General features: G+C 43.3%; 1 protein-coding gene across 1 annotated transcript; it reads right to left on the minus strand.

Moving 5' to 3' along the window:
• Positions 1-369: 369 nt before the first annotated feature.
• Positions 370-23,669, minus strand: ccdc69 (coiled-coil domain containing 69). Its single transcript, XM_072395188.1, has 9 exons — positions 23,536-23,669; positions 11,627-11,690; positions 8,363-8,541; positions 6,979-7,066; positions 6,188-6,261; positions 4,905-5,006; positions 4,693-4,812; positions 3,822-3,919; positions 370-3,111 (listed from the first exon to the last, which is right to left on the minus strand). The coding sequence occupies exons 1-9, from the start codon at positions 23,554-23,556 to the stop codon at positions 2,943-2,945; spliced, it is 915 nt and encodes a 304-aa protein (XP_072251289.1). The 5' UTR covers positions 23,557-23,669; the 3' UTR covers positions 370-2,942.
• Positions 23,670-24,261: the final 592 nt, after the last annotated feature.

Consider the following 24,261-nt stretch of genomic DNA (forward strand, 5'->3'; position numbering starts at 1 on the left):
CATACTCTGTTCAAAACTTGTGGGGAATCGGGCGTTTCAGGCAGTGGCGCCAAGACTGTGGAACTCTCTCCCGCTTTCCTTACGCTGTACCGACTCTTTTAAAAAGCAGCTGAAGACATTTTAATACATTAAACTAGTGTTTCACAGTGTATTGTGTTTTATTTTATTGTTTTATCTGTGAAAAGTGCCACACAAATAAAATGTACTTACTTACTTACACCCACCATTTAGATTGAGATGATGAGTAATGAGAAAAAAAAAATATTCAAAATAATTTCATGCAACCTTTTAGTTGTTTTCCAGGAAATAACAAACCCTTTGACGCCATTAGGAATGCTCTACGAAACAGAAGAAGAACATTAAAACGGACGTATTTACAGCATTTTATTTAGTAAAGCCAAACAAAATATTTATATATATATATAAAGAAAAAGTTAAGAGTGTATCTACATCATGCTGAAATCAAACTGCTGCACTTGGATCAGCTCAGAAAAACTTAGATTTTCACAAGTAAGAAGCAGAAAAAAACAGAACTGTACAACAAGACAAAAAAAAAAAAGTCTACTATACAAACTCCTGTAAAAATCTGGTCAAAGTGCTGGTGCGTAATGACAGCGCTGACAAAACACTGACAACTTTTTCTTTTTTTGGCAACACAAATGTCAACAAAAAGAAAAAAATGACCTCTACTCAAAAAAAAATATTTAAAAGAACTAAACACAACATAAAGGCAGAGTTATACAGTGATTATTGTTCTGTGATTGTTATCAAGTAGTTCTGGTGTAAATTAAACAACTGAGACAAGGATCGTTAATCTTCAATTAAAACCAAGAAACTTAAAGAAGCAGCATGAAAATCTGGTGCTAGCAGAAGCTAGCATGTTAGCATTTAGCACACTGACCCAACAATTATTCATCACTTGGCTGCAATCAATAATCAACTGATAATTACTAATTTGTAAAAACAATCATTCAAAAAATGTAAAAACTAACAGCCACGTAAATTTTATTGAGCAGTGATGCTGAACCCAAACGCTGTCTGCTAATGTTTGCAGGTATTTCATTATTATTGCATGCTAACATAATGACTTCCACTGTTTCTTTCACTATTGACCTGCACTGTTGCATTAACCATGCTAACACTATAGTTAGCATGTAATTACTATACTGCATGCCAACATGATGACAGTTGCTGGTTTTCTTTTGTTATTAACATGGCTCGTTTCATGTAAACATGGTAACATTCTACCGTTAGCATGCTAGCATGCAGGTAGAACAAGAAAGTTAACAGGTAGTGATCGGAGCTCTGCTGGTGCAAAGCACTGGCTAGTTAAACTTGATATCTACCAAAGTCCTGTCAAATAAGGTTAAGGTTAACCCAACAAACCAAAAGAATAACATGATGTTTCACTCCAGAACAAACCTAACACAGCTATCACGTTAGCCAGCATGGTTTCATGCTAAAACACCATATGCAATACCTTTTTTTTTTCTTAAAACAACTTATAATGGTGAACTGTAGAGAGAAAATGTGTTGATCCAAAGGCTTTTTTAAACACTTTCATGACCCTCAACATAAAGCAAGTATCAACGTAGAGTTTGTTTGTGATGACTATAAATGTAACACTGAATGTCTTCAACCTCTACAACACTGAACAGAGAGAAGCTCAGGAGAAGACGTGAGAAACCAAAACCAGGCACATAAGATTTAGAATGAACTACAATAAAAGGAAAATTTAGGCCTCAGGTTTGACCAAAACAGAAAACAAGCAGTTTAGGGTAGTTTGTTAGTAAGTTTGGGAATTTTTCAACCTTTTTCTCTGATGTGGCAGAAAGTGTCACATTAGGCAGCATGAGCTTTGTGATCAGGAAGAAAAACTCATCACTGTTGTGGCAGTCCTTGATGTCATTCTGGTATTTCTCAGGTAATTCTTCATCTCAAACAAAAGGACTTCTGCCACCAGCTGCAGTTTAGGATGGTGGAGTCGTCCATCACTGAGAGAAAGACTCACTGGAGCGGCAGCTAAATGACAGTAAGGACCAGACCAGGACAACAGCAGTGCAGCCTGACTGCATGAAGGTAAACAAATTAAAACAAGGTGGGACGAGCAGGTTAGCAATGAGCTAACATTCAAAAACACCTAAAGGGTGTTTTTTCATGGTACCGTCGACTAAAAGGCCCAAACCCACGGATGATACTTTCTTTTGAGGATCAAGAAATGATAGTCATTGCGCCCTTCGACAGGTTTGTTGGGAGCTTTTTGGATGGCTCTATGAGTTATGCTCTTTGAGTAGCTAAAGAAAAAGGCACCTTATCCCAGCGAAACAAAGGCGCAGGGCCACCCCCAGTGTTGGGAAACCCAAGCAGTAAAATTCTTGTGTTGACAAGTAAGGCACTTCATGTCAGAGCTCAGGAGAAGGTGCTCTGGGTGTAGAGTCAACTCGATGCCAACATCTTTCCCAGCATCCCAGCAGTTTAGCGCGCTGCCACCTGAGTTTTGGAGTGTAATACACTCTTTACCTGTTAGATGGTTAGTACCTTAGCTCAAATTGACGAAGTTGGCAACATAAATTCACAGATAGGTGCGTCCATCTCTGTTCTGTAACAAAACTCAGTTTCAGAAACATTAACTGTCACAATAACCTGAAGCATTCAAATTGGCCACTGATGAACTCACCTGTGTGGCTCTGTACACAGATACAGGTATATACACACACCTTTATAGGTTCAAAACTTGTTGAGAATAATCTGGTCAGCCTGCACTGTTACCAGAGCTCAACAGAAATACTGTCCTGTTTTTGTTGGTCTACATTGATGTCGACAGGATGCGGCATCAGAGCCTTTAAACCTGATCCCAGGAGGTTGTTGGCTCAGTTCGAGTCTCACGCTCAGCAGTAAACCAGGCCGAGTGCCTCGGAGTGACTCTTTCAGACTGATCAGGGTCATCTGGGCGCGATCTCCTGCATCATGGCTGGCAGGTGGATGGTTGGACAGGAGTCTTTGTGTCTCAGTTTGAACATCAGCTGCTCTTTTTCCTGAGAAAGCTTCTGGTTGACTGCTACCTGCCTCTGCAGCGCCGCCTTCATGTCCTGCTGCTCCTTCGATAACTGCCTGGAAAACATAACAAAAGACAGAAAGTTAAAAGTTATGCTGGAGGTGTCACACATAAGATAACTAAACCCTGGGCTTTACCCTAAGCCTGTCCTCCAATAAACAAGCCAAATAAAGAGGTCCTTCCTCTGATAGTCTGAAGAACTATGAAAGAATTCCTTGAGTCCACTGGACCAGTGTCACAGAAGTGATATTTGATGCTCAGCTTAAAATAAAACCTGCATCTTTGGCACCTTCAGCAGGACCTCCATTAACCTGCTGCCTTGGCTCACCCTTTGGGACAGGTTGGGGATCTCATGGATCTGGGAGGAGCTCAGAGTAGATCCACAGATGTCAAACAGGTTTTTTTTTAAACCATGTCCCACAGGGTGGAGGCCTCACAGCAGAGCCAGGACCCCCCCAGAAGAGCAGGAGGATGGAGGTCTACCATATCTGTCCTGATCAATAGTTTATGAAAATATGACGTCTTCATACTCCGATAACGTAAGGTTTTCTTAGAAAGCATGTTTTTGTGTTCTGTTTGTTGCCTGTCCTGGTCTGAACAGAAGGTTTTTCTGGGTGGTTACACCTGCGTAAATAAACTGAATAAAATCTCTCTCAAAACGCTGCCTCATTTGACTGCTGGAGGTCGTTTTGTCCAGCAGGTGGCAGCAGATTCTTATGCAACTGGTTCACTGTTTGTTTTAAAGGCGAAGCACTGGAGCACATACTGAATCAGAGTCTGGCAGTTGTCTATCCGAACTCGCAGATCCTCGTTCTGCTGCAGGACGTGGACGATCTGGTCCTCCAGAGAAAGATTCTTCTCCACCTGCGAATCAGGAGAGGAGGGTCATGAACGAGAGAACAGGAAGAGAAAACATTCTGGAAAGAAATAGAACAAGGTTTTAAATCCGAGTCAGGATAAAGGATCTTTGGTCTTTAACTTCAGAGATTTTAAAGTAAAACCTTTTCCATGATCACATCTGTTGAAAGGAGGCAAAACAGCCTAAAGTGATTCACTCCGGTACAAGAGTGTTTCAGCCCTTGTTTTTTGGTTAGAAGATCATTTGCAGTAAGTAATGCGATTCCCTCCCACATGTATCAGAAACCTGCAGCTGCCAATGACCCTGTCGTCAGTTTCCTTTCCTCTGACCCCTTTTGGTCGGTCCTGACCACGACAGGAAACATCCCACAAGAGCTGTAGTTGTAGTGATTTATGACCCAGCTGTCCTGTCATCACGAGTAGGACCATTTCAAAGTTGTTCAAATACTTACGACTGCCCATGTTTCTGCCTCTTAACCTTCACCCTCTGTTTGGCAGGCGTAAGGCGACCGTTATGCATTAGAGTGGTGGTCATCTAGCCCTTTAACCGGGGCTTCGGGGACGTTTAGACGTCCGACAGCCTCCACTCCTCCACTCATAAAAGGAGGAATTATAACTGGGCCCAACAGAACAACTGTTGCCACGGGGACTCTTTCAGTTTGGGGGTCCTATACTGGAGAGTTGGGGACCTTTGACCATTGGGGAATATTTTCTCTCGTCACTTTTGGAGCATTAAGAAGCAGCAGAAACCTGCTCAGAGTACAGCAGCATGCTCTTACCAGGTCCTCCATCAGCTGCAGCTTCCTGCTCTGCTCCTGCACGCGCTCAGTCTTCATCTCAATGACAAACAGCAGGGACTCCTGCTCAGACTCCCAGAATGCACCTGGGCTGCCATGCTCCTGGATTATCATTCATATGAATGAAAACAGTGTCACAAACACAAGATTTCTTCTTCATTTTGGATGTGAATGTTGAGAAGCTTCTTACATACCTGAATATTCCTCTGCAGGTCCTTCTTAAAGGTTGATTGTTCAACTCGCCTCTTCAGCTCGTTGTAAACGCGCAGCTCTGCCGACAGCTCCTCCACTTTCCCCTTCAATCACAGCAAACACAAACATTTAGCTTGAAAACAGATGCAGAGGCTCCTGTTCTGTCCTCTCGGTGGCATAAAATCACACTCAGAACTGGTCTAAAACAGCTTGTAAAGGTCTGATAGATGAGATGAAAAACATTGTGCACTTGTTTCACCACCAAACTGCAGAATGTGTGAAAGAAACCCAAAAGAGAGAAAATATACATAAAACTTCCTCAGTAGGTGTTAAAACTCAGTAACTCCAACCTCAGATGAACACATGACGTGTCACACTGCGTCATTTATTCATGGAACAAAAACGGTGTGAAAAAACCCTTACTGCTTCCACAAGAGGGTAAGTAGCAGCCAGGAGCTGCTGATCAATGCTCTGATTAATTGATCATGAGTGAGTGTGAGCAGCTCTATGAAAGCAGAAGTTCTGTCAGTTTGCTGCTCTGCAGCATCCAGGTGTGTTTTAACACAATGCCAAGGAGGAAAGACATCAGCAATGATCTCAGAGAAGCAGCTGCTGCTGCCCATCAGTCTGGGAAGGGTTATAAGGCCATTTCCAAACTATCTGGAGTCCATCATTCTACAGAGAGAAAGATTATTCACAAGTGGAAAAGATTCAGGACAGCTGTCAATCTTCCCAGGAGTGGACGTCCCAGCAAGTTCACCCCAAGGTGAAAAAGCCCAGAGCTACATCTCAGACTCTACAGGCCTCAGTTAGCATGTTAAAGGTTAAAGTTCATGACAGCACAGTTAGAAAAAGACTGAACAAGGATGGCTTGTTTGGAAGGGCTGCAGGAGAAAGCCTCTTCTCTCTAAAAAGAACATGGCAGCACAGCTTAGGTTTGCAAAGCTGCATCTGAACAAAGCACAAGACTTCTGGAACAATGTCCTTTGGACAGACCAGAGCAAAGTGGAGATGTTTGGTCATAATGCACAGCAGCACGTTTGGAGGAAACCAAACACAGCATATCAGCACAAACACCTCATACCAGCTGTCAAGCACGGTGGTGGAGGGCTGATGATCTGGGCTGGTTCTGCAGCCACAGGACCTGGGCACCTTGCAGTCATTGAGTCCACCATGAACTCCTCAAGCAAAAAGTCTGTTTTCTATTTTCTACATTTCCTTTTTAAATCGGGGAAACAATTAGCAGATTTTATTACCACATACGTTTCCATGGTAACGGGTTTACCTTGAGGACGTTTTCGGCCGCCTGAAACTTTTCTGTCAGTTGTGTTTTCTCCTCTTCATGTTTCGTCTGCAGCTCTGAAAAAACAAAAAAAACAAACAGCGTCTCCATGTAAAATACATCCTGATAACAATGTGCACGTGCATGTGTGCACGATGAAACCAATTTTACGCTGATGTGCAATCTGTCAAGTTTCATCTTTAAAACAAGCAACTAAAATAAGAGTTAAATTATACATCATGTTATGAGAGGAGAGAAAGGTGGCCTGAGGGCTCCAATTTATTAAAAAACATTTAAATGTGCCAAACTTTATCCTGTCAAACAGGAACTGAAGCGTGCCGACGCTTCTCTCTTCCTAAGAAAGAGAAGAAGTGCTTTTTTGTTGATGATCTGGTTGTGATGAAGCACAACTCAAACACAGGAAGCCAGCGTGGACGCGAGGCTTCCAGAGGTCTGCACTACAGATGCTCCTCTGACACAGCTCTGTCAGGAGCAAACTGGAGGAGTTTTCCCAGCACATCACACACAAAAACAACCACAAAGAGACACGGAACAAATACAAAAAGGTGCAAATTGACAAATGGCACCAACCAGAAAAAGAAGAAACAAAATGTGAAACGACTGCGAAGGCCATCAAACCACAGACAAAACTGTTTAAAAAGACGTGAAAATGAAACAAACACAACACAAAACAGAAAAACAGCATCAGCTGAACACAGACCGATTAAAAACAGCTGCTCAGAGATGAAAATCACAAAAAAACCAAAACCAGCTCAGATGCTTTCCAACTTTACCTTTAACGAGTCTCTCGTGTTCCTCAGCGGCGGATTTACTTTTCTGTTCATGCAGAACGCTCAGTTCAGCCGTCGTCTCCGTTTTCACCTGCAGGTCAGAGAAAGAGAGGCTGAAGGTTTGTTGAAGGAACCGCAGAAAAAGTGTCGATTAGTGAGTGCCGGCGGCGGCGTACAGGCAAAAGAAACAGACGATGGCACAATAAGTGCATGTGAGCAGTGAAAAGGGAGAAAAACCGGCGGACACGTGTAACCGGAGTCTGAACTCTGGACCGGGTCACAGCGAGGTTCAACGTGGCTGCCACTGAATCACGAGCAGAGCAAACTAAATCAGGAGGTCACATGACCGCAGCTGCCGTCTATGAGCAGAGTCAGACTTCCTCTGATGGCGACATGCTGCTGATGATAACTCGTAACTCCTGCCTCTTAGAATTCATGCGCTCATCAGAACCTGATCTGAACGTCTACAGTAGCCGTTTCACACATTGTGAAACAGCAGCAGGTGGCGCTGATGTTCCTCAGGGATCCGTCGTCGGACCACTGCTGTTCACACCGACCATCACCGACATTAAATGTAATTTATCCAAAAAACCTGTTTGCAGATGACACCAACTTACTGTGCTGGGGTCATGGTTTGGATCAACTTCTGAATGAAGTGAGAAACTGAAGATTTGGTTTAACTCACGTGAAGTAAAACTAAGTCTATATTATTTGGAAATCCTCCAGCAATAAGAAACCCATGATAGATCCGAACAATAACATAAAACTGCATCACAGTTACAGGAAGAAATGTTCAGAGGACTGTTAAAGCCAACAGATTCAGGTAATGAGGAGAGTAAGTGGCTGTTATGTGTCATTATCATTACTCAGCTGGTTCACATATATACGGGTATTAAAATGTGCAAACTGCCTGTATAAACCTGTTTTTTCCTCTAATCTCGATAGGTGCAAACTCCTTTTTAGACCAAGCAGAAGAAGATGATCACATTTCAACAACTAACATCACAACCATGTGTTTTGGAAGAATTCCATCAACGTCACGTGTGTGTGAGTCATGTGACGTCTGTACGTCATCGTTCATTCGCTGAGTCAGTTTCCGTTGCTCAAGACACGAGGTCTGCCACCTGTGTGAAAACAAACCACCCAGAAGGTGCTCTGACAGGGCAACTGGGTCTACTGTTCCTAAACAGGAGAGAACCGATACGTTGTGTTCAGAGGTGAAAAGTTGGTCTTAATTACAGAAAAAAAGTCAAAACTTGAGAGAAAAATACAAAGAGGAGCCTTTTTTAAAAAGATATTTAACAGCCCGACCCGAACGACCAAAGACATTAGGACTGAGGATGTTTTATCCCAGAGGCTCTGAGGCGACGAGCTGAGATCTTCTCACCTTATCGAGGATGTTCAGGACAAGAGCGCACACTTCTTTGTTGGTATGGTGTTTAAGTAGCTCCGCCCTCTCTGTGCTCCCATTGGCTGAGAGCACTTCCTTTAAAATCTTCAGCTGCCACTCGAAACGCTCCAATTGTTTCTCCAGACAAACGTCCAGCTCACCTGACGTGCGTTTACCTGCGGAGACACAAATCAAAGCAAACAGATTGAAACACGATGCCTCCTACTGGCAGAGACGGGAACTGCAGACACACAAAGGACAATAAATCCAACCTCAGAGTACCAACAACACATGACATATAACACTGAGTCATTATTTAAGGAACAAAAAAGAGACAAAACACAGAAGCGGTGTGAAAAACTGAGTGAACCCCTGATCCAGCAGCTTGCAGCAGCAGCTTCAGCAGCAGTGAGCTGCAGTAATGGTTTCCTGTGTGACGTTATCAGTCTCTCACATGGTTCTGGAGGAATCTTGGCCACTCTTCTCTCCAACGTTGCTTCAGCTCATTGAGGTTTGCAGCATTGGTTTCTGCACAGCTCTCTTAAGGTCCCACCACAGCATTTCAGTCAGGCTGAGGTCTGGACTCTGACTGGACCATTGCAACACCTTGATTCTTTTCTTTTTCACACATTCTGCTGTAGATCTGCTGCTGTGTTTGGGATCATTGTCCTGTTGATGAGCCAGTTTCAGCCCAGCTTTAGCTGTGGGACAGATGGCCTCACATTTGACTCTAGAATACTTTGGTATCCAGAGGAGTTCATGGTGGACTCAATGACTGCAAGGTGCCCAGGTCCTGTGGCTGCAGAACCAGCCCAGATCATCAGCCCTCCACCACCGTGCTTGACAGCTGGTATGAGGTGTTTGTGCTGATATGCTGTGTTTGGTTTCCTCCAAACGTGCTGCTGTGCATTATGACCAAACATCTCCACTTTGGTCTGGTCTGTCCAAAGGACATCGTTCCAGAAGTCTTGAGCTTTGTTCAGATGCAGCTTTGCAAACCTAAGCTGTGCTGCCATGTTCTTTTTAGAGAGAAGAGGCTTTCTCCTGCAGCCCTTCCAAACAAGCCATCCTTGTTCAGTCTTTTTCTACCTGTGCTGTCATGACCTTTAACCTTTAACATGCTAACTGAGGCCTGTAGAGTCTGAGATGTAGCTCTGGGCTTTTTCACCTTGGGGTGAACTTGCTGGGACGTCCACTCCTGGGAAGATTGACAGCTGTCCTGAATGTTTTCCACTTGTGAATAATCTTTCTCTCTGTAGAATGATGGACTCCAGATAGTTTGGAAATGGCCTTATAACCCTTCCCAGACTGATGGGCAGCAACTGTTGCTTCTCTAAGATCATTGCTGATGTCTTTTCTCCTTAACCTAAACCCTCCATTCAAAGTCTGAGCCATAAAACAGCCTTTTGACAGGTTCTGTCCCAACATGAGAACTGAGCAGGATGTCTTCATAGGGTCCTTACAAACTCTCCCAGAGCTCAGTCCCACATTCAGGAAGGCAATTTCATCTCAGCCGGTCAATTACATCATCAACATGTGAGCACACGATTTTACACACACACACACAGTTCATTCATTTGCAATGACGTCTTCAGTTTGAATGAACCAGATGATTAACACCAACTGCCACAACTCTTATGAAGAGTTCCCTCTGAAAGTGTTTCAACTTCACAGATTAATCTTTTAAAAAAGCATCCTGTTGTCACTCAGATATTCAGAAAGCAGGAACTTCTGGCTCCAAAGCTTTTTGAATTTTTTAATGCCTGTATTTTTCTGATAATCCAAGTACAACATCAGGTGGGAACAGGTTGGAGCCTGCCTCCAGGCGAACAAAGAGCTTCGGTTTTATTCCATTACGATTCAGCATCAGCGAGGAAGTTCTGCAGGCGCTCCTGAATGTAAACACGACACAAAAAACTACGGGTAATGAAGCAGAATGTATCCAAAAGTGTGTTTTTACTCTAAATCTGCGGCGGCAGCAGTGATTCACGGGAGGATGACGACAGACCATCCTGTCTGAAATGAGTGGTTTCTGTCCAGCCACTTAAAACTGCTCATAAACAGCAGGAAGTGAGGAAACGAGGGAACACAGAACACAGTCAGCCGTGAGTCACTTTGTCAAAGCAGATGTTCATTCAGTCTCCCACATACCAGTGAAAATAATCTACATTATTGATCAATCAGAGGGGGAGTTTGTTGGGTGATGCCTCATGGAAAAACAGCTGAATGGTTCAAGACTGACTTCACCAGAAGGTTAGAAGCGTTCCTCTAACTAAGCCTTACCCAACAGGCTGAACCATAAACTCCTTTTATGTTTACGGCAGAAGCTTTTATCCAAAGGGACTTACACTGGTAGGCAGGTAGGGTAAGGGGGTCTTGCCTGAGGACCCCTACAGGAGGTAGGACCTTTCATGCAGGGGATTTGAACACAGGTTACCCACATGAAAGGTGGCACCACTACACCAGTCCCCATTTTACTGACTTTTACTTGGATTGAAACCTAAAATTATGGCTGATCAGCATCCAGCAGATGGGCTTCCGAACGTGTCTACAGTGAAACAGAGGAAACCAATAACCGTGTCAGAAACAATGCTCATCAGGGCTGCAGCAAACGATTATTCAGGTGCTCGAGTATTCCATCGATTAGTCGAGTGTTTGGATACGTTCTCTGCTGGCGTCCTTCTCAGCTAACAAGCCGACTGATTTCCATTAAAATGCTAACGGGAAATGTACACGATGCCGTAGCTTTGACGTTGTGCTATCGTGCTAAGCTAACTGGCTTTTACAATGGACACTCTGTACCGTGTTTTCTCTGAAACGCTCCCAAACTTTCCTCTTTTTCGCTCCTCCATCATATCAAGCTGCTACAAAAAAAAAGTCCTTTTCCACAAAAAAAAAAAATGACTATAAAATGACCCAAAAGGCATTTTACCATCTCGCATTTCACTTATGAGCATTTTATTACTTTTAAAAATCATCTTAACCTAAATGAAGCTGATAAACTATTAAAGACTATGATTTTATGTGAGCTGCTGACTCCTCCTTTATCATGGAGGCTGAAAAAGGTCAAACTATCAGCTATATAAACGGTTAATTCAATACTGTTGCCCAGAAAACACGTCACATGTCAACATGAGATAAATTCTCAGCAGAAAACAAGAGAAGGAAACAGGAAGTGAGAGACGGTAAGCTCTGTGAACAGCCGGAGGAGGAAACCACAGTCTGAAACACTCATTTATATTCACACGTATGTAAACTCACCTCCTTCATATCGGCGGCTGCTGTCTTTCTGACTCTTCTCTCCTTTCTTTCCTTTGCTTTTCTTCTGTTAACGAAAAGAACAAAGAGGAAACATCCTTCAGTGAAAGTGACAACAACTTTACTTCTTCACTTTTTCAGGGCTACATGAGAGTTTGGCTCTCAGGCTGATTTAAAAAGGAACATAAAGTGAAAGTGAAGAATAAATAGACTTCAATTCGACTCACAGAAACAGCTTTGATAGTAACCTGCAGGAAAATGGGATGAAATGTGAGACAAACGCATGAAAAATAAGTGAAAATCTAGTGACAACCTGTGAGAGTTTTGCTGTTAAAGTCACCCAAAAACTGTGCTGCATCAGAAAAATCTGAAGGAAACGTCTTCAGTTCTGAAGCTTTTTTTGTCTTTCTCAAAATTAGATCAGAATTATATTTGTGTCGATTTCGGCTGATGAACATGAGACACTTTCAATGGATCTTCACAGACAGCTGTGAATCCCTCAGGACGCGCCAGTCAGATGCGAGGCAGCGATGCACCTCTAAACCGGCCGATGGTCACAAAGAAAACCCAGAATAAATAACCAAATGCAACAATCTACGAAGAGGGAATGTAGGAGAGCATGAGAGCCACGAAACTGAGACTGAACTCGCGTTATCCTCAAAGTATTCGACCAAAAAGCTCCCGCTACCTCAGTGAGATGGAAGCGGTCTGGAGGTCTTTGCCAGAACTGATCAGTTTAATCACCTCAGCGCAGGAAGCAGGGGCACGAAGTCTCCAGACAGACTTTTATTCAACTTGTGATGACAGAAGAAAACGTGTTTACATGATGCGACTTAACTCTGGTCTAAAGTTCAACCATCTGTTCCATCTCGTGGTTGTGAGAGCACCTTTAAAACAAACTCCTGATCCGGATCCATACAGAAGGATGTTTTCTGCCATATCAGTGTGTAATCTGTCAGTCACATGACTGATCAGCTGTTCCTGCTCCCAGAGAGTAAACACGGCTAACACTGGCGTGAAAGAATCATCACGGCCGCTAATTCTAGGTTTTATTTAACCTTTATTTTGACAGGGAGGGGCCTCTTTTTCAAGGACGCCCTGTAGCAAACAAAAATTACACAGTGAATACGACAAGGTAAAAACAATAAAATAAAACTATAGAGACATGATGGGAAACAGACTAAAACAGGAACAGGTCTGAACATCCAGTACTGTGGTATGAAGTTTACTTTTAAATGCACCAAGTGAGACGAGCCTGTCAGGTTTCAGTGAATCCTGTCATTTATTCCATCAGTATGGGGCATAAAAGGAGAAGGCCGTTTTACCTAATTCTGTCATTTGTAATTTGTGTAAGGAAGGTGGAGTCTGATGTGGGACTGAGGAGACCTGTGGTGTGGGAGATTAAAAGTGAAGTCAGATATGGAGGGAGTGCTCCAAGTAGTGCTTTTTAAATGAATATTAGACAGTTCTGTTAATGACGACTCCGTGTTTTTCTCGTGCATTTCAGTAAGAAACTTCTGGGTCATTTCACTCAGCCATCCGCCCGAGGACCGGACCACAGCTGACCAGAGGTGCCTCTCAGGACATTAACCTCTGAACTGTGGGAGAATCCTCAGCATCACTGCTGGGTTCTTCTTGGATGCATCTATGTGAAATAAATAAGCTGCTCAAAGTCCAGAAAACAAAGCTTTTTCTGATGAGAACAGTCATGAAATTCCTCAAAGTCGACCTTTGAGACGAACACGCGCCCTGATAAAGAATCGCCGACTCGTTTATCTCTAAAGAAATCTGGAACAAAACAAAAAAGCTTCAGTGTCGGCAAATAAAACTGAGCCCGAAGTCTTATTTATAGAGCAACGTTGCCAACTGTCACACACACATGATGTTATTTAAAGATAATCTAATAGCATCACTTCAGAGTATGAGAGCAAACGTGGACGAGGGCCCGTGCAGCTGGTCCTGGTTCTGGTCTCTGGAGCTGGGAGCTTGTTATGAAAGTGTCTCATTAGTGTCCACATGACTGAAGCTGCAACTTTCCCTTCTTTCTTCAGGCGTTACATAACTTCAGCTGCTGCAGGACAACAGGCCGCTGCTGCTCAGAGAACCACAGGACTTTCAGCCCGATCACGGACCTGCAGAACCCGGGAGGAAGCAGAGCGCTTTGGGTCAAACAGTGACGAGCAGGACCGGCCCTGGAAATCTGTCAGGTGAAGTTTGGTGCAGCTGCTCAGTTCTGCTTCCTCACATCTGATTGGATCCCCGTCTGAAGCATCTGTGCGTAAACACCAACCTCCTCCAGGTACAGGAGACACGTGGGCCTGATCCGGGCCACTTCTGGCTCACTTACGCTGCTTCTGTTCCATCTGTGAGACACACCATCTTCAAATGATCATAAATCTTACTTCCAGAAAGCCGCCATTATTTGCACTTCTTTTTTAAACTAGTGCACAAACTGTTGGGAGTATTGATCCGTGTTGATACCCAAACTGCACTCAGCTCTGCTCTCAGAGGCACAAACACCGGCTCAGGCGTGTGTCACGGCACACTGAAACCCTCACTGCGTTTCTTCATAACGTGTCATTGCTCAAACACAGCGAGGCCAAACAATCACACCCTAAAACACTGCTTCACACACACACACACACAGTGTATAAACTCTGCTCTGCAAACTGGACACCCGCTTTATTTAAACTCTGAGCTGAAACAATAAATATATGTGCTTCAAACACGTCGACGTGGACTCGAGCTCAGCAGCGTGTCGTCAGCTCAGCGTAAACCTCTGAGGAGGAGGAGGAGGTGGTGGTGAGGAGAAGCATATGCTCCTGCAGGCGTCGTAGGGGCCCCCGCTTTTAAAAGGGCCATAAATCAGAGCAGAGGCTCCTCTCCTCTGTTTGAACAACACTTCACGAACAACCTCACTGCACAGAAATGTTCGCCTCGTCTCAGAGCAGAAACCAGACTCAGGAGAATACGCAGGCAGTCGTCTTATTGGTGGATTTAAACCCCCAGTGGGTGTGGCCTAATGAAACCCCCGAAGCTGAAATTTACCTTCTGATCAAACATTAAATATCAGCAGGTTGGGGGTCAGGGAGCAGATATAAAACTTCTACTTTTGCATATTTGTAGCTAAGAAGCTGCTTCTGTTTGACCCAGATTTCGGTTACACGTCGGTTTATGAAGATGAATTTAAGCTGAACAGGACACCCCCGAACGATGACTTTTCAGATTACAAACAGAGTTCACCAGCATCATAACTGGCTGACTGGTCAGATTCACACGGCTGAAGTGAACAAAGGCGACGTTTGACCAGCGAGTTCGCCAGGAAACGCATCCTGTCACTGACGTGAGGAGAAAAATACTAAGAAACTGGTGTCAGAGTGACTAAAACATTCAGAAATCTGCTTGGTTGAGGAGGCAGAACACTGGAGTCCTTAAAAACACCATCATTATCGGGTTAATTCTGGATAACAAAAAGCTTCTCTTTCTAGAACTTCTCACAGATTTGTAGTTGTGTATCTGCAACCCGCCGAATAAGCTTAGCTTCAGCTAAGCTAAATGTGTGTGTCTGAATAGAATGAAACAGGACGCACAGAAGAAGTGTGAACTCCTCCAAAGCTGCATCGAACAACTCTTCGACAGCCATCTCTGAAGTCTTCCGTCTTTCTCTGAAAAAGCTGCAGCAGGAGCACATCTCTGAGGATATCCAAGACTTCCAACAGGCCTCATTTCTGAATTGGTTACCAGAGAGAGCAGCGGCTGGATTCTCAGCTTAAAGGAGGAGGAAGAGCGCGTTTGAAGTGCCAAAAGTCTCACGAAGGACGCTGCTGCTCATTTCTGATGGATGACCTCACTTCAGCCCCTCTTTAAATTGGTTTTATGTGTCTTTATTTCAATCTTTGCAGTGGATTTGTGAGTCTTTGCTGCCGTTTTACATTGTTTTACATTTTGTTTTGTTCAGAGAGACAGCTTGGGACCAACGGGTCAGACGTAATACCACAAAGATTCTCGTCTTTCCTACTTCAGGAGGACCTTCAGGTGACCAACCTCCGGCGGCAACACAAACCCCATCACAAATGGCTCGCCACACCAGCCGGAGCTATAAAGCTCTTTCAACAACACGTGTTTGCTATAAATCCTGCGGAGGATTAACCGCTACATCCACATATCATCCTGCTGTGCGATCTTATGGAAATTTTACAGGAAGATGGTCGGAAAAAAGAAATTCAGACCAAACGTGGCGTTTCTATGCCGTCACATGCAGCCTCCCCCCGTCCCGATGTAAAAACCGATGAATTATCTCACCACCAAACAACACCTGCGGCTCGCCGAGGAGCGGAAACTCATCAGAAAGAAACAAAGTGTGGTTCAGACGCAGACCGGGAGATGCTTCACAGTTGTGTCATTAACTGGAGGAATAAATATCAAAGAGAAACATGCTGCGGCGCTGTAGCAAAGCTCTGGGTTTAATTCATTCACGGTTTCTTTGAAGAGTAACAAGCAGTAAGACTCCGTTAAAGACTTAACAGAAGCTCATTGGAAACAGATGAGAAGTCCGAAGTTAAAGGGAAATGTCGAAGCAGTGTTCCTCGATCTGAGCGGTTAATTAAAGAGGACAAAGACCTGATGTAGAGAGGTTATCCACACTCTCATCCACCCAAACAGCTACAGCCGAGTGGGTTCTGAAAGAAGAAGAAGCACTAATCAATGCCCCCATCAATCAGCTGATCGGGTATCAGAGGTCTCATGATGCAGCAGCTGATCACAGCTTCCAGACCTCTGCATGATGCAAGAAAACAGTTTCTTCTTCTCTGAACTCAGCCTTCAGATTGCCGAGGAGAAAGGAAACAACACGATAGACCTCAGATGATCTCAGAGATCTTTTCTGAGTCCCGTGAGGAGAGCAGCAGGTTTCAGAGCTGCACACGCATCATTAAAGATGTAAATCATTCCAGAGCGAGAACTCAAACCCTTAAAAAGTCACATTTACAAACGTGATCGGGGGGGTGGGGGAGCTCCACAGAACGGTTGTTCATTTACAGGCTCAGCTGAACGGGGTCATAACGGACCAAAGTCTAAAGTATTTCCAGCAACACAGAAGTCTTTTGTTGCATTCTGCATCTCCCTGCCCTCATTTTCTCATCTTCACAGTGGATTTGTGTGTTTGTGGTTGTTTTGTGTCCATTTGGAGACAAATTGTGTAATTTTCAGCTCATTTGTGTCTCTTTTCAGGAGTTTTTCTGTCTTTTTCCTGTCGTTTAAAGATTTTTGTGAATCTTTGTGGTCATCTGGCATCTATTTGTTGTCATTATAAAGACAACTTGTGTCTCCTAGCTTTGATTTTTTTAAACTATGAACTCATTTTGGTGTCCTTAACTAAGCGGTTTTCCTTCCATTTCTTATTGTCTTCAGGCTTTTGCAGTCTTGTGTGTCTCTGTGGTTGTTTTGGGTCCATCTGGAGAAAGTTGTGTCATTTTCAGCTCATTTTTTACTCTTTTCAGGAATTTTCTGGCTCCTTCCTGTTGTTGAAAGATTTTTTTAATCTTAGAGGTACTTTTGCATTGATTTATTGTCATTTGGAGACGTCGGTGCGTTTGCTGGGATCTGGTTTCACCTGCAGGCTTCAGGACGAGTGCTTTCTCTCCTTTGTTGCCTCAGTCTCTGACTGAATAAAACGTTTCACTCGGTCATTTTCAGTTCCTCCTGACGTCGTCTAAATTCTCTCGAAGAACTTCTGTAGTTCCTGTTTTCTTTACTTCCTGTAATCAACAGTCTTTAATTAGAAAAACTATTCTCCTGCAAACACAATGGTCATGAAGTTCAGTCTGAGGAGCAGAAACAGTCGCAGCAGGAGTGAGTTATTTACATTTTTAGGTTTCATCATCCTCACGCCCACGTCTCCTTTTTCTTTTAAACAAACCATCGGCTCAGCGTGCAGCAGCTCAAACATGAACCGGCTCATAAACTGAAGGTCTGCGAGGTGTAAACTGGAACTTTAGAGTCCATCCGACCACAGAAACAACTGGACAGGTGTGAATCAGAAGACCGGAGCAGCAGGAACCCGTTTACCTCAGCTTCTCCTCCTTCCAACAGCAGCGATGGTGGAGACTGTGTCCCCAGGTAAAGGTTTAAGTCCAGTTTATAACGGTTATAACCCACTGACCGATCAATAAACATCTCCAGCTGCTTCTGCCCACCACTGAACACTTGGTCTGATGACATGAAGCGTCTTCAGATCAAGCCTCATAGAGGTTATCACAGGTAAAGGTGCTCCGATTGTTCGTTATCTGTCCAAAAAACAAGTGAAGAAAAGCACCTTCATACAATCATTTGGTGTAAGGTGGTCGTAAAATTCAGCCCAGGCTGTTTTAAGGCGGTATTTCTCACATCAGAATCCAACATGTTTAATTTCGTCGTCAGTCTTTGGTCACATTCTGCGTTTTCAACCAACACATGCGCTGTTGCCACTTCCAAACAGGAAGCAGGGGAAGCTGTGGCTCAGGGTAACCATGGCGATGAGGCTCGGTTCAGTTGGACCGTATGACAACAGCACGAATGTCTCTACGACGTTTAATCTGCGCTTAGCTGTGGCTAACAGCTGCGTGTCGGTCGACTTCATCGTTAAGGATTTCCACCAAGTGCATCATGGGAAATGACCCCAGAAAAATCTAGTCGTGATCTTTCAAGTAGTGACCCTGAAAGATGTGGAGTCTTTACTAAAAACTAGCTGAGAGAGGAGTTAGTCCGTTAGAGTTGTTTGGTGTACGAGAGGCTTTACAGGTCGTTTTATAGAAGTTAACTGAGTTAAAGATCTGTTTCCCAGTCGTTTGGTGTACTTTACAGGTCGTTTTATAGAAGTTAACTGAGTTAAAGATCTGTTTCACAGTCGTTTGGTGTACTTTACAGGTCGTTTTATAGAAGTTAACTGAGTTAAAGATCTGTTTCACAGTCGTTTGGTGTACTTTACAGGTCGTTTTATAGAAGTTAACTGAGTTAAAGATCTGTTTCACAGTCGTTTGGTGTACTTTACAGGTCGTTTTATAGAAGTTAACTGAGTTAAAGATCTGTTTCACAGTCGTTTGGTGTACTTTACAGGTCGTTTTATAGAAGTTAACTGAGTTAAAGGTCTGTTTCCCAGTCGTTTGGTGTACTTTACAGGTCGTTTTATAGGAGTTAACTGAGTTAAAGATCTGTTTCACAGTCGTTTGGTGTACTTTACAGGTCGTTTTATAGAAGTTAACTGAGTTAAAGATCTGTTTCACAGTCGTTTGGTGTACTTTACAGGTCGTTTTATAGAAGTTAACTGAGTTAAAGGTCTGTTTCCCAGTCGTTTGGTGTACTTTACAGGTCGTTTTATAGGAGTTAACTGAGTTAAAGATCTGTTTCACAGTCGTTTGGTGTACTTTACAGGTCGTTTTATAGAAGTTAACTGAGTTAAAGATCTGTTTCACAGTCGTTTGGTGTACTTTACAGGTCGTTTTACAGAAGTTAACTCAGAGTTAAAGATCTGTTTCACAGTCGTTTGGTGTAGGAGAGGCTTTACAGGTCGTTTTTATAGAAGTTAACTGAGTTAAAGGTCTGTTTCACAGTCGTTTGGTGTAGGAGAGGCTTTACAGGTCGTTTTATAGGAGTTAACTGAGTTAAAGATCTGTTTCACAGTCGTTTGGTGTACTTTACAGGTCATTTTATAGAAGTTAACTCTGAGTTAAAGATCTGTTTCACAGTCGTTTGGTGTAGGAGAGGCTTTACAGGTCGTTTTTATAGAAGTTAACTGAGTTAAAGGTCTGTTTCACAGTCGTTTGGTGTAGGAGAGGCTTTACAGGTCGTTTTATAGGAGTTAACTGAGTTAAAGATCTGTTTCACAGTCGTTTGGTGTACTTTACAGGTCGTTTTATAGAAGTTAACTCTGAGTTAAAGATCTGTTTCACAGTCGTTTGGTGTAGGAGAGGCTTTACAGGTCGTTTTTATAGAAGTTAACTGAGTTAAAGGTCTGTTTCACAGTCGTTTGGTGTAGGAGAGGCTTTACAGGTCGTTTTATAGGAGTTAACTGAGTTAAAGATCTGTTTCACAGTCGTTTGGTGTACTTTACAGGTCGTTTTATAGAAGTTAACTCTGAGTTAAAGATCTGTTTCACAGTTGTTTGGTGTAGGAGAGGCTTTACAGGTCGTTTTATAGAAGTTAACTCAGAGTTAAAGATCTGTTTCACAGTCGTTTGGTGTACTTTACAGGTCATTTTAAAGAAGTTAACTGAGTTAAAGGTCTGTTTCCCAGTCGTTTGGTGTAGGAGAGGCTTTACAGGTCGTTTTATAGAAGTTAACTCTGAGAGCGTTTGTGTTTAAATTGCAAGTCAGAGCACAGATTATTATCCCAGATTGTCCAAACTACAGGAAGCATTTAAAATCACTGTTTCAAGAGATTTAAAATGTCAAAACAAAAGTTGGTTTGTCCAACAGAAGCTGCAGAAGGTTTTAAAGGTTTAATCCTATCAAAGCCACCGGGGTATGAGAGCAGATCTCCAGCAGCAGCTCAGACTCGGACCAACCGGTTTCTATTCTGAGCTAATCGAAGATTTACTCGGCTTCCAGGTTACACAACAGCCTCTTCAGACCTCTCCTGTGATGAGGCAACGAGTCTGGGGAAAGCTTTTAATCCAACACCTCAACTATCCCTTCCATTTCTCAAGCAGAAATCTTCACTTCAGCTCTTTAAATGCAGATCATTGATCATCAAAAAATGTCTGAATGCCCCAGGTGTCGTCTTACAACAATCAATCCCTCTGAATCTGTCCTGCTGGCTTTAAGGAGGTCAGAGGATGTTATGAGTTGCTTCTAACACGACGTTAGAGGCTCCACGTCATGTTTTCTGGCTTATCGACATGTTAACATGATGTTTTATCACCTGAAACGTCCCATAGCTGGACATTAGCTCAGAAGCTAACACCTATAGTGTTATCAGCATCAGGATGAGGAATGTTACTTTTTTTGTTCATATCACCCAGAAAGAACTATGGCTAAAAGCAGGTTCATAATGTAAATGTTTCTCTTCTAAATCTTTTAAAGTATTTCTATTAAGATTAATTATTTAATAATTGATGACCTAAATAATTGTCAACGTTTGGCATGATTTCCTTTAAAGCTTCAGTCACTGCGTTCATCACGGCCGCCTCGCGTTTCCTGCGTTTGTTTGGCGCGTCAGTCGTGTTCATCCTCAGACGTTACATGTTCGCACGCTGCAGTCTGAAGGTGACCGGTTGGGGGGGGTGTAAGTTTACTTCTGATGTTTCAATGTTTTTTGTCGGCAATTTCTCACGCTGTGCTTGGTTTAGGAGTCTCGAACACCAGCTATGACACCGTCGCTGTCACTTTTTCTGGCAGGATCTTACCAGCTAACCTCTTTTATCAACCCCATATTTACCGTTTATCTGAGTGCTTCTGCTTACATCCGGTCTGAGCGATCAGGTGCGCCCCCATGTGGAAACCACCGGTAACGCGCTTCCCATACAGGTAGGTTGCCTACATGAACGTGAGGTGGAACAGCAACTGCATTTTCAGCGTTATTTTCCACAACTTTAGGCAGGACTTCCTTTTCGGCAGTGGGATCGAGTATGTGCACGTTATCCACCGTGAGCATTTTAAAAGCAGAAGTCATCGCGCCACAAAGTACGAGTGATCCGTGAATACCTTTCAGAGCAGGGACAGGTCAAGAAAAGGTTGAGCTTCCCCAAAGACCCAGAAATCTTGGATCAGCAGATCTGGTTTATGTTTTTCCAGGAACACTTTTTACGAACAGGGAGACTGAAGCTGAAAGTCGAAACTGTTCCAACACTAAAAGGACACGAGTCTGAACCTTAAACTGTGAGTGAAACTGTTCCAAACGTCTGTGTCATGTTGGAATCAGACTTATGAACTAATTCTAGTACGAATATCACGGTTACACTGAGTGAAAAGGCAGCTAACGATACTTTGTTTTAATAAATTTGTACACAAGACAAATAATTGGATCCATATGTTGCTTCTGCAACCGCTCAGAGTTCCTCACAGCAGCAGGTACTGAGCAGACTTACCGAACAGAGATGTCCTGTTCGGCGTGCTGCTCACTTCGATGTTCTGGATCAGATTCTGGCTCAAACATGCATGTCTGGATGTCGTGCGTCGCCACTTCAAAACTTAATTTGTCAAAGTTTCTCCTTAGTTTACGAGCTGCAGTTTCTTGACTGGTGTGACCCAAAGTAGTGTGTGCTCACAGGTATCAGTAAGCCTCCAGGAATTCAACCAATCAGAAGACATTTAGCCGGCCGGATTATCCGTTTCTCAGGAAGAGGCTCCGCCCAAGAGAAAGCTCTTCTTCGTTTTCTGAACTAATTACAAACCATATGGAGTTATGAAGTGTGCTAAACTAATCTAGAAGTAGCCTAGATTAAGAATGAGATGACAGGAAATGATCATGTCCTCTTTAAGGTTCAGGTGTGAATAAAGCGCCTTTCAGACGACCCAAACTACTTGTTTTGTGCACAGTTTGTGACAGAGTTACACAAAGATGGATAAAGTATTACACAGAGAATTTACGGACAGTTAAGCACTTCTGACGATGAATAACAAAAAGGTTTATCGATGCATTTCTTGTCTTTCCTGCTGAGTTTAAAATAACCAGCTTTTCAGAGCTGTTGCACACCAAGTTACGCCATCATGTGAAATGTGAGGCGAGATGTGGAAACATCTGTTTGGGAAGATAAATGAGAAGCAGCCAGGGTCAAAATGACAGGTTTATTGGATCAATGCCGTCTGTAAGATCAGCATTATTTGGCTCTTGTAGAAAACAGACTTTATCTCTGAGGAGGAGTGGCTCTACAGGTGTTTTTCTCAAGTTCACATCTGGCTCTTGGCAGGAAAATAACTCCATATATTTGGCATAAAATCTCCCAAGTGCCTCATAGATATCCTTCAAGTAAATCAGAAACAGTGAGGCTGATGGGGCTGCGCGAGAAAATAAAGAATAAATATGCGACACAGATTTCTGAAGCAACACAACACGACTGCAGATCTGAGGTGTTTTCCTTCAGTTAATTACAAATGCTGGAGGCAGCTCAACAAGGGATCAGAAAGGATTTCAAATAAAACCAAATCAAAGTCCAAACCAGCAACAACAAGAGGTCCACAGACCTCGTTTTGGACACCACATGGAGCCTCAGCGGCTCCGTCATTTACTATCAATAACCAGAGGAAGACAGCAGCTGTCAAAGTTCAGGTTTTCACTCAGAGAGGAAGAATCTGCAGGACAAACAGTTACTGTGAATCAAGTCCAGCATTAGTACTTTAAAGCCTGTTAGTCACATTAAAAATCCCTGCAGGGCAAAGGACACAAAGAATGGCCCAAATATGGCCCCAAGACCCAGCAGGCATGGCCCGGACCCAACCTACAGGCCGGTTCATGACCTTTGGGCCGCTTCTGGGCCCACATACCAGGGCCATACCAGGGCCATAACTGGGCCAGAAGCGACCCAGATAAGGCACCAATGCATCTGCCATCGACTTCGTTTACATGATAACAACAAGTAAAATCAGTTTAAACTCATAAACATACAAAAAGGGCGTTACAGAGACAGTTAAAGAGGTTTCTGATGAATGTGTCAAGACTTAAAGCAACTTCTCAAAAAGAGCACCGTGGGAAAACTTCCAGATTCAAACACGATTAAAACCAGATGTTCACCCCGCTTCTAACGTTTCTCTGTCAGGAAACCTACATCCGCCGCCGTCACCCAGAAATAAGCTCTGATATGCAGGCAGGCTGCGCTCAGGACCCCGTCCATCGGAGCTCATTCCCGGCACGTTTCACCGCCGTGCAGCGGCAGCCCCGCCGGCCGCCTGCTAATGAGCCTCCTCCGGCTCCTCCGCAGGTTTCTGTCCGGTGTTTCTCACCTTGCTGTGGGTGCAGCCCATTCCTCCTCCTCCGAGCTCTGCTGTCGGTGTAAGGCCGGTCCTCTCGGTCTGATTCTTCTCCTCCTTCTTCCCTCTGTTGACAACTTTCAAACTCTGTTTAAAAAAAAAATCTGAGCACTGCACGGCGGCCACCGGGTGTGGGGGCGGGGCTTACTTCTGATGCCTTCAGGGACGCTCAGTAACCTTCAACATATTCACTATCGTCAGTTTTTTTAAAAACTTCCTTCATACTTCTAACAAGCGGTTCATGGACTGCTGGGAGAGAACAATTCCCGAGTCAGAACATCTGTAACATTTCTTGTTGATAGGTCCATCAAACAAACAGAGAGAAATACCAAACAATAAGACATGCAAATAAATATGAAAAGATTTATGAAAGAGAAACTGCAGAGACAATGGATTACTAAAGGAGTGAAAAAAGAGCTGGAGATGACAAACAACAGATACAAAAATAAACAGATGGATAATAAACAATCAAAAAAGAAACACAAAGAACTTTATGAGATACGGGATAAAATAAATATTTTAAAAACTATCAAACAGTAACTCCAGAGACTGTAATGGAGCATTAAATTAAACATTCAAAATGATCACAAAGAGCTGGAATAAAGCCAAAAAACAAAAACTACCAGAAAAAAAAAATCAACTCAAAACTGTTTTATGAGATGCAAAACAGCTGCAGAAAGACAGCATGACAGGGAAGAG

The sequence above is a fragment of the Leuresthes tenuis genome, unplaced genomic scaffold, assembly GCF_036924035.1.
Source record: "Leuresthes tenuis unplaced genomic scaffold, fLeuTen1.0.hap1 SCAF_11, whole genome shotgun sequence".
Lineage (NCBI taxonomy): Eukaryota > Metazoa > Chordata > Actinopteri > Atheriniformes > Atherinopsidae > Leuresthes > Leuresthes tenuis.

Coding starts and splice junctions, on each gene's coding strand:
- ccdc69 (XM_072395188.1), bottom strand. CDS start 23,556: ATGGGCTGCACCCACAGCAAG. Junction 4,813..4,904: donor ACCTGCAGAGGAATATTCAG/GTATGTAAGAAG, acceptor ATGATAATCCAG/GAGCATGGCAGCCCAGGTGC. Junction 3,112..3,821: donor AACTGCCAGACTCTGATTCA/GTATGTGCTCCA, acceptor TATGTTTTCCAG/GCAGTTATCGAAGGAGCAGC.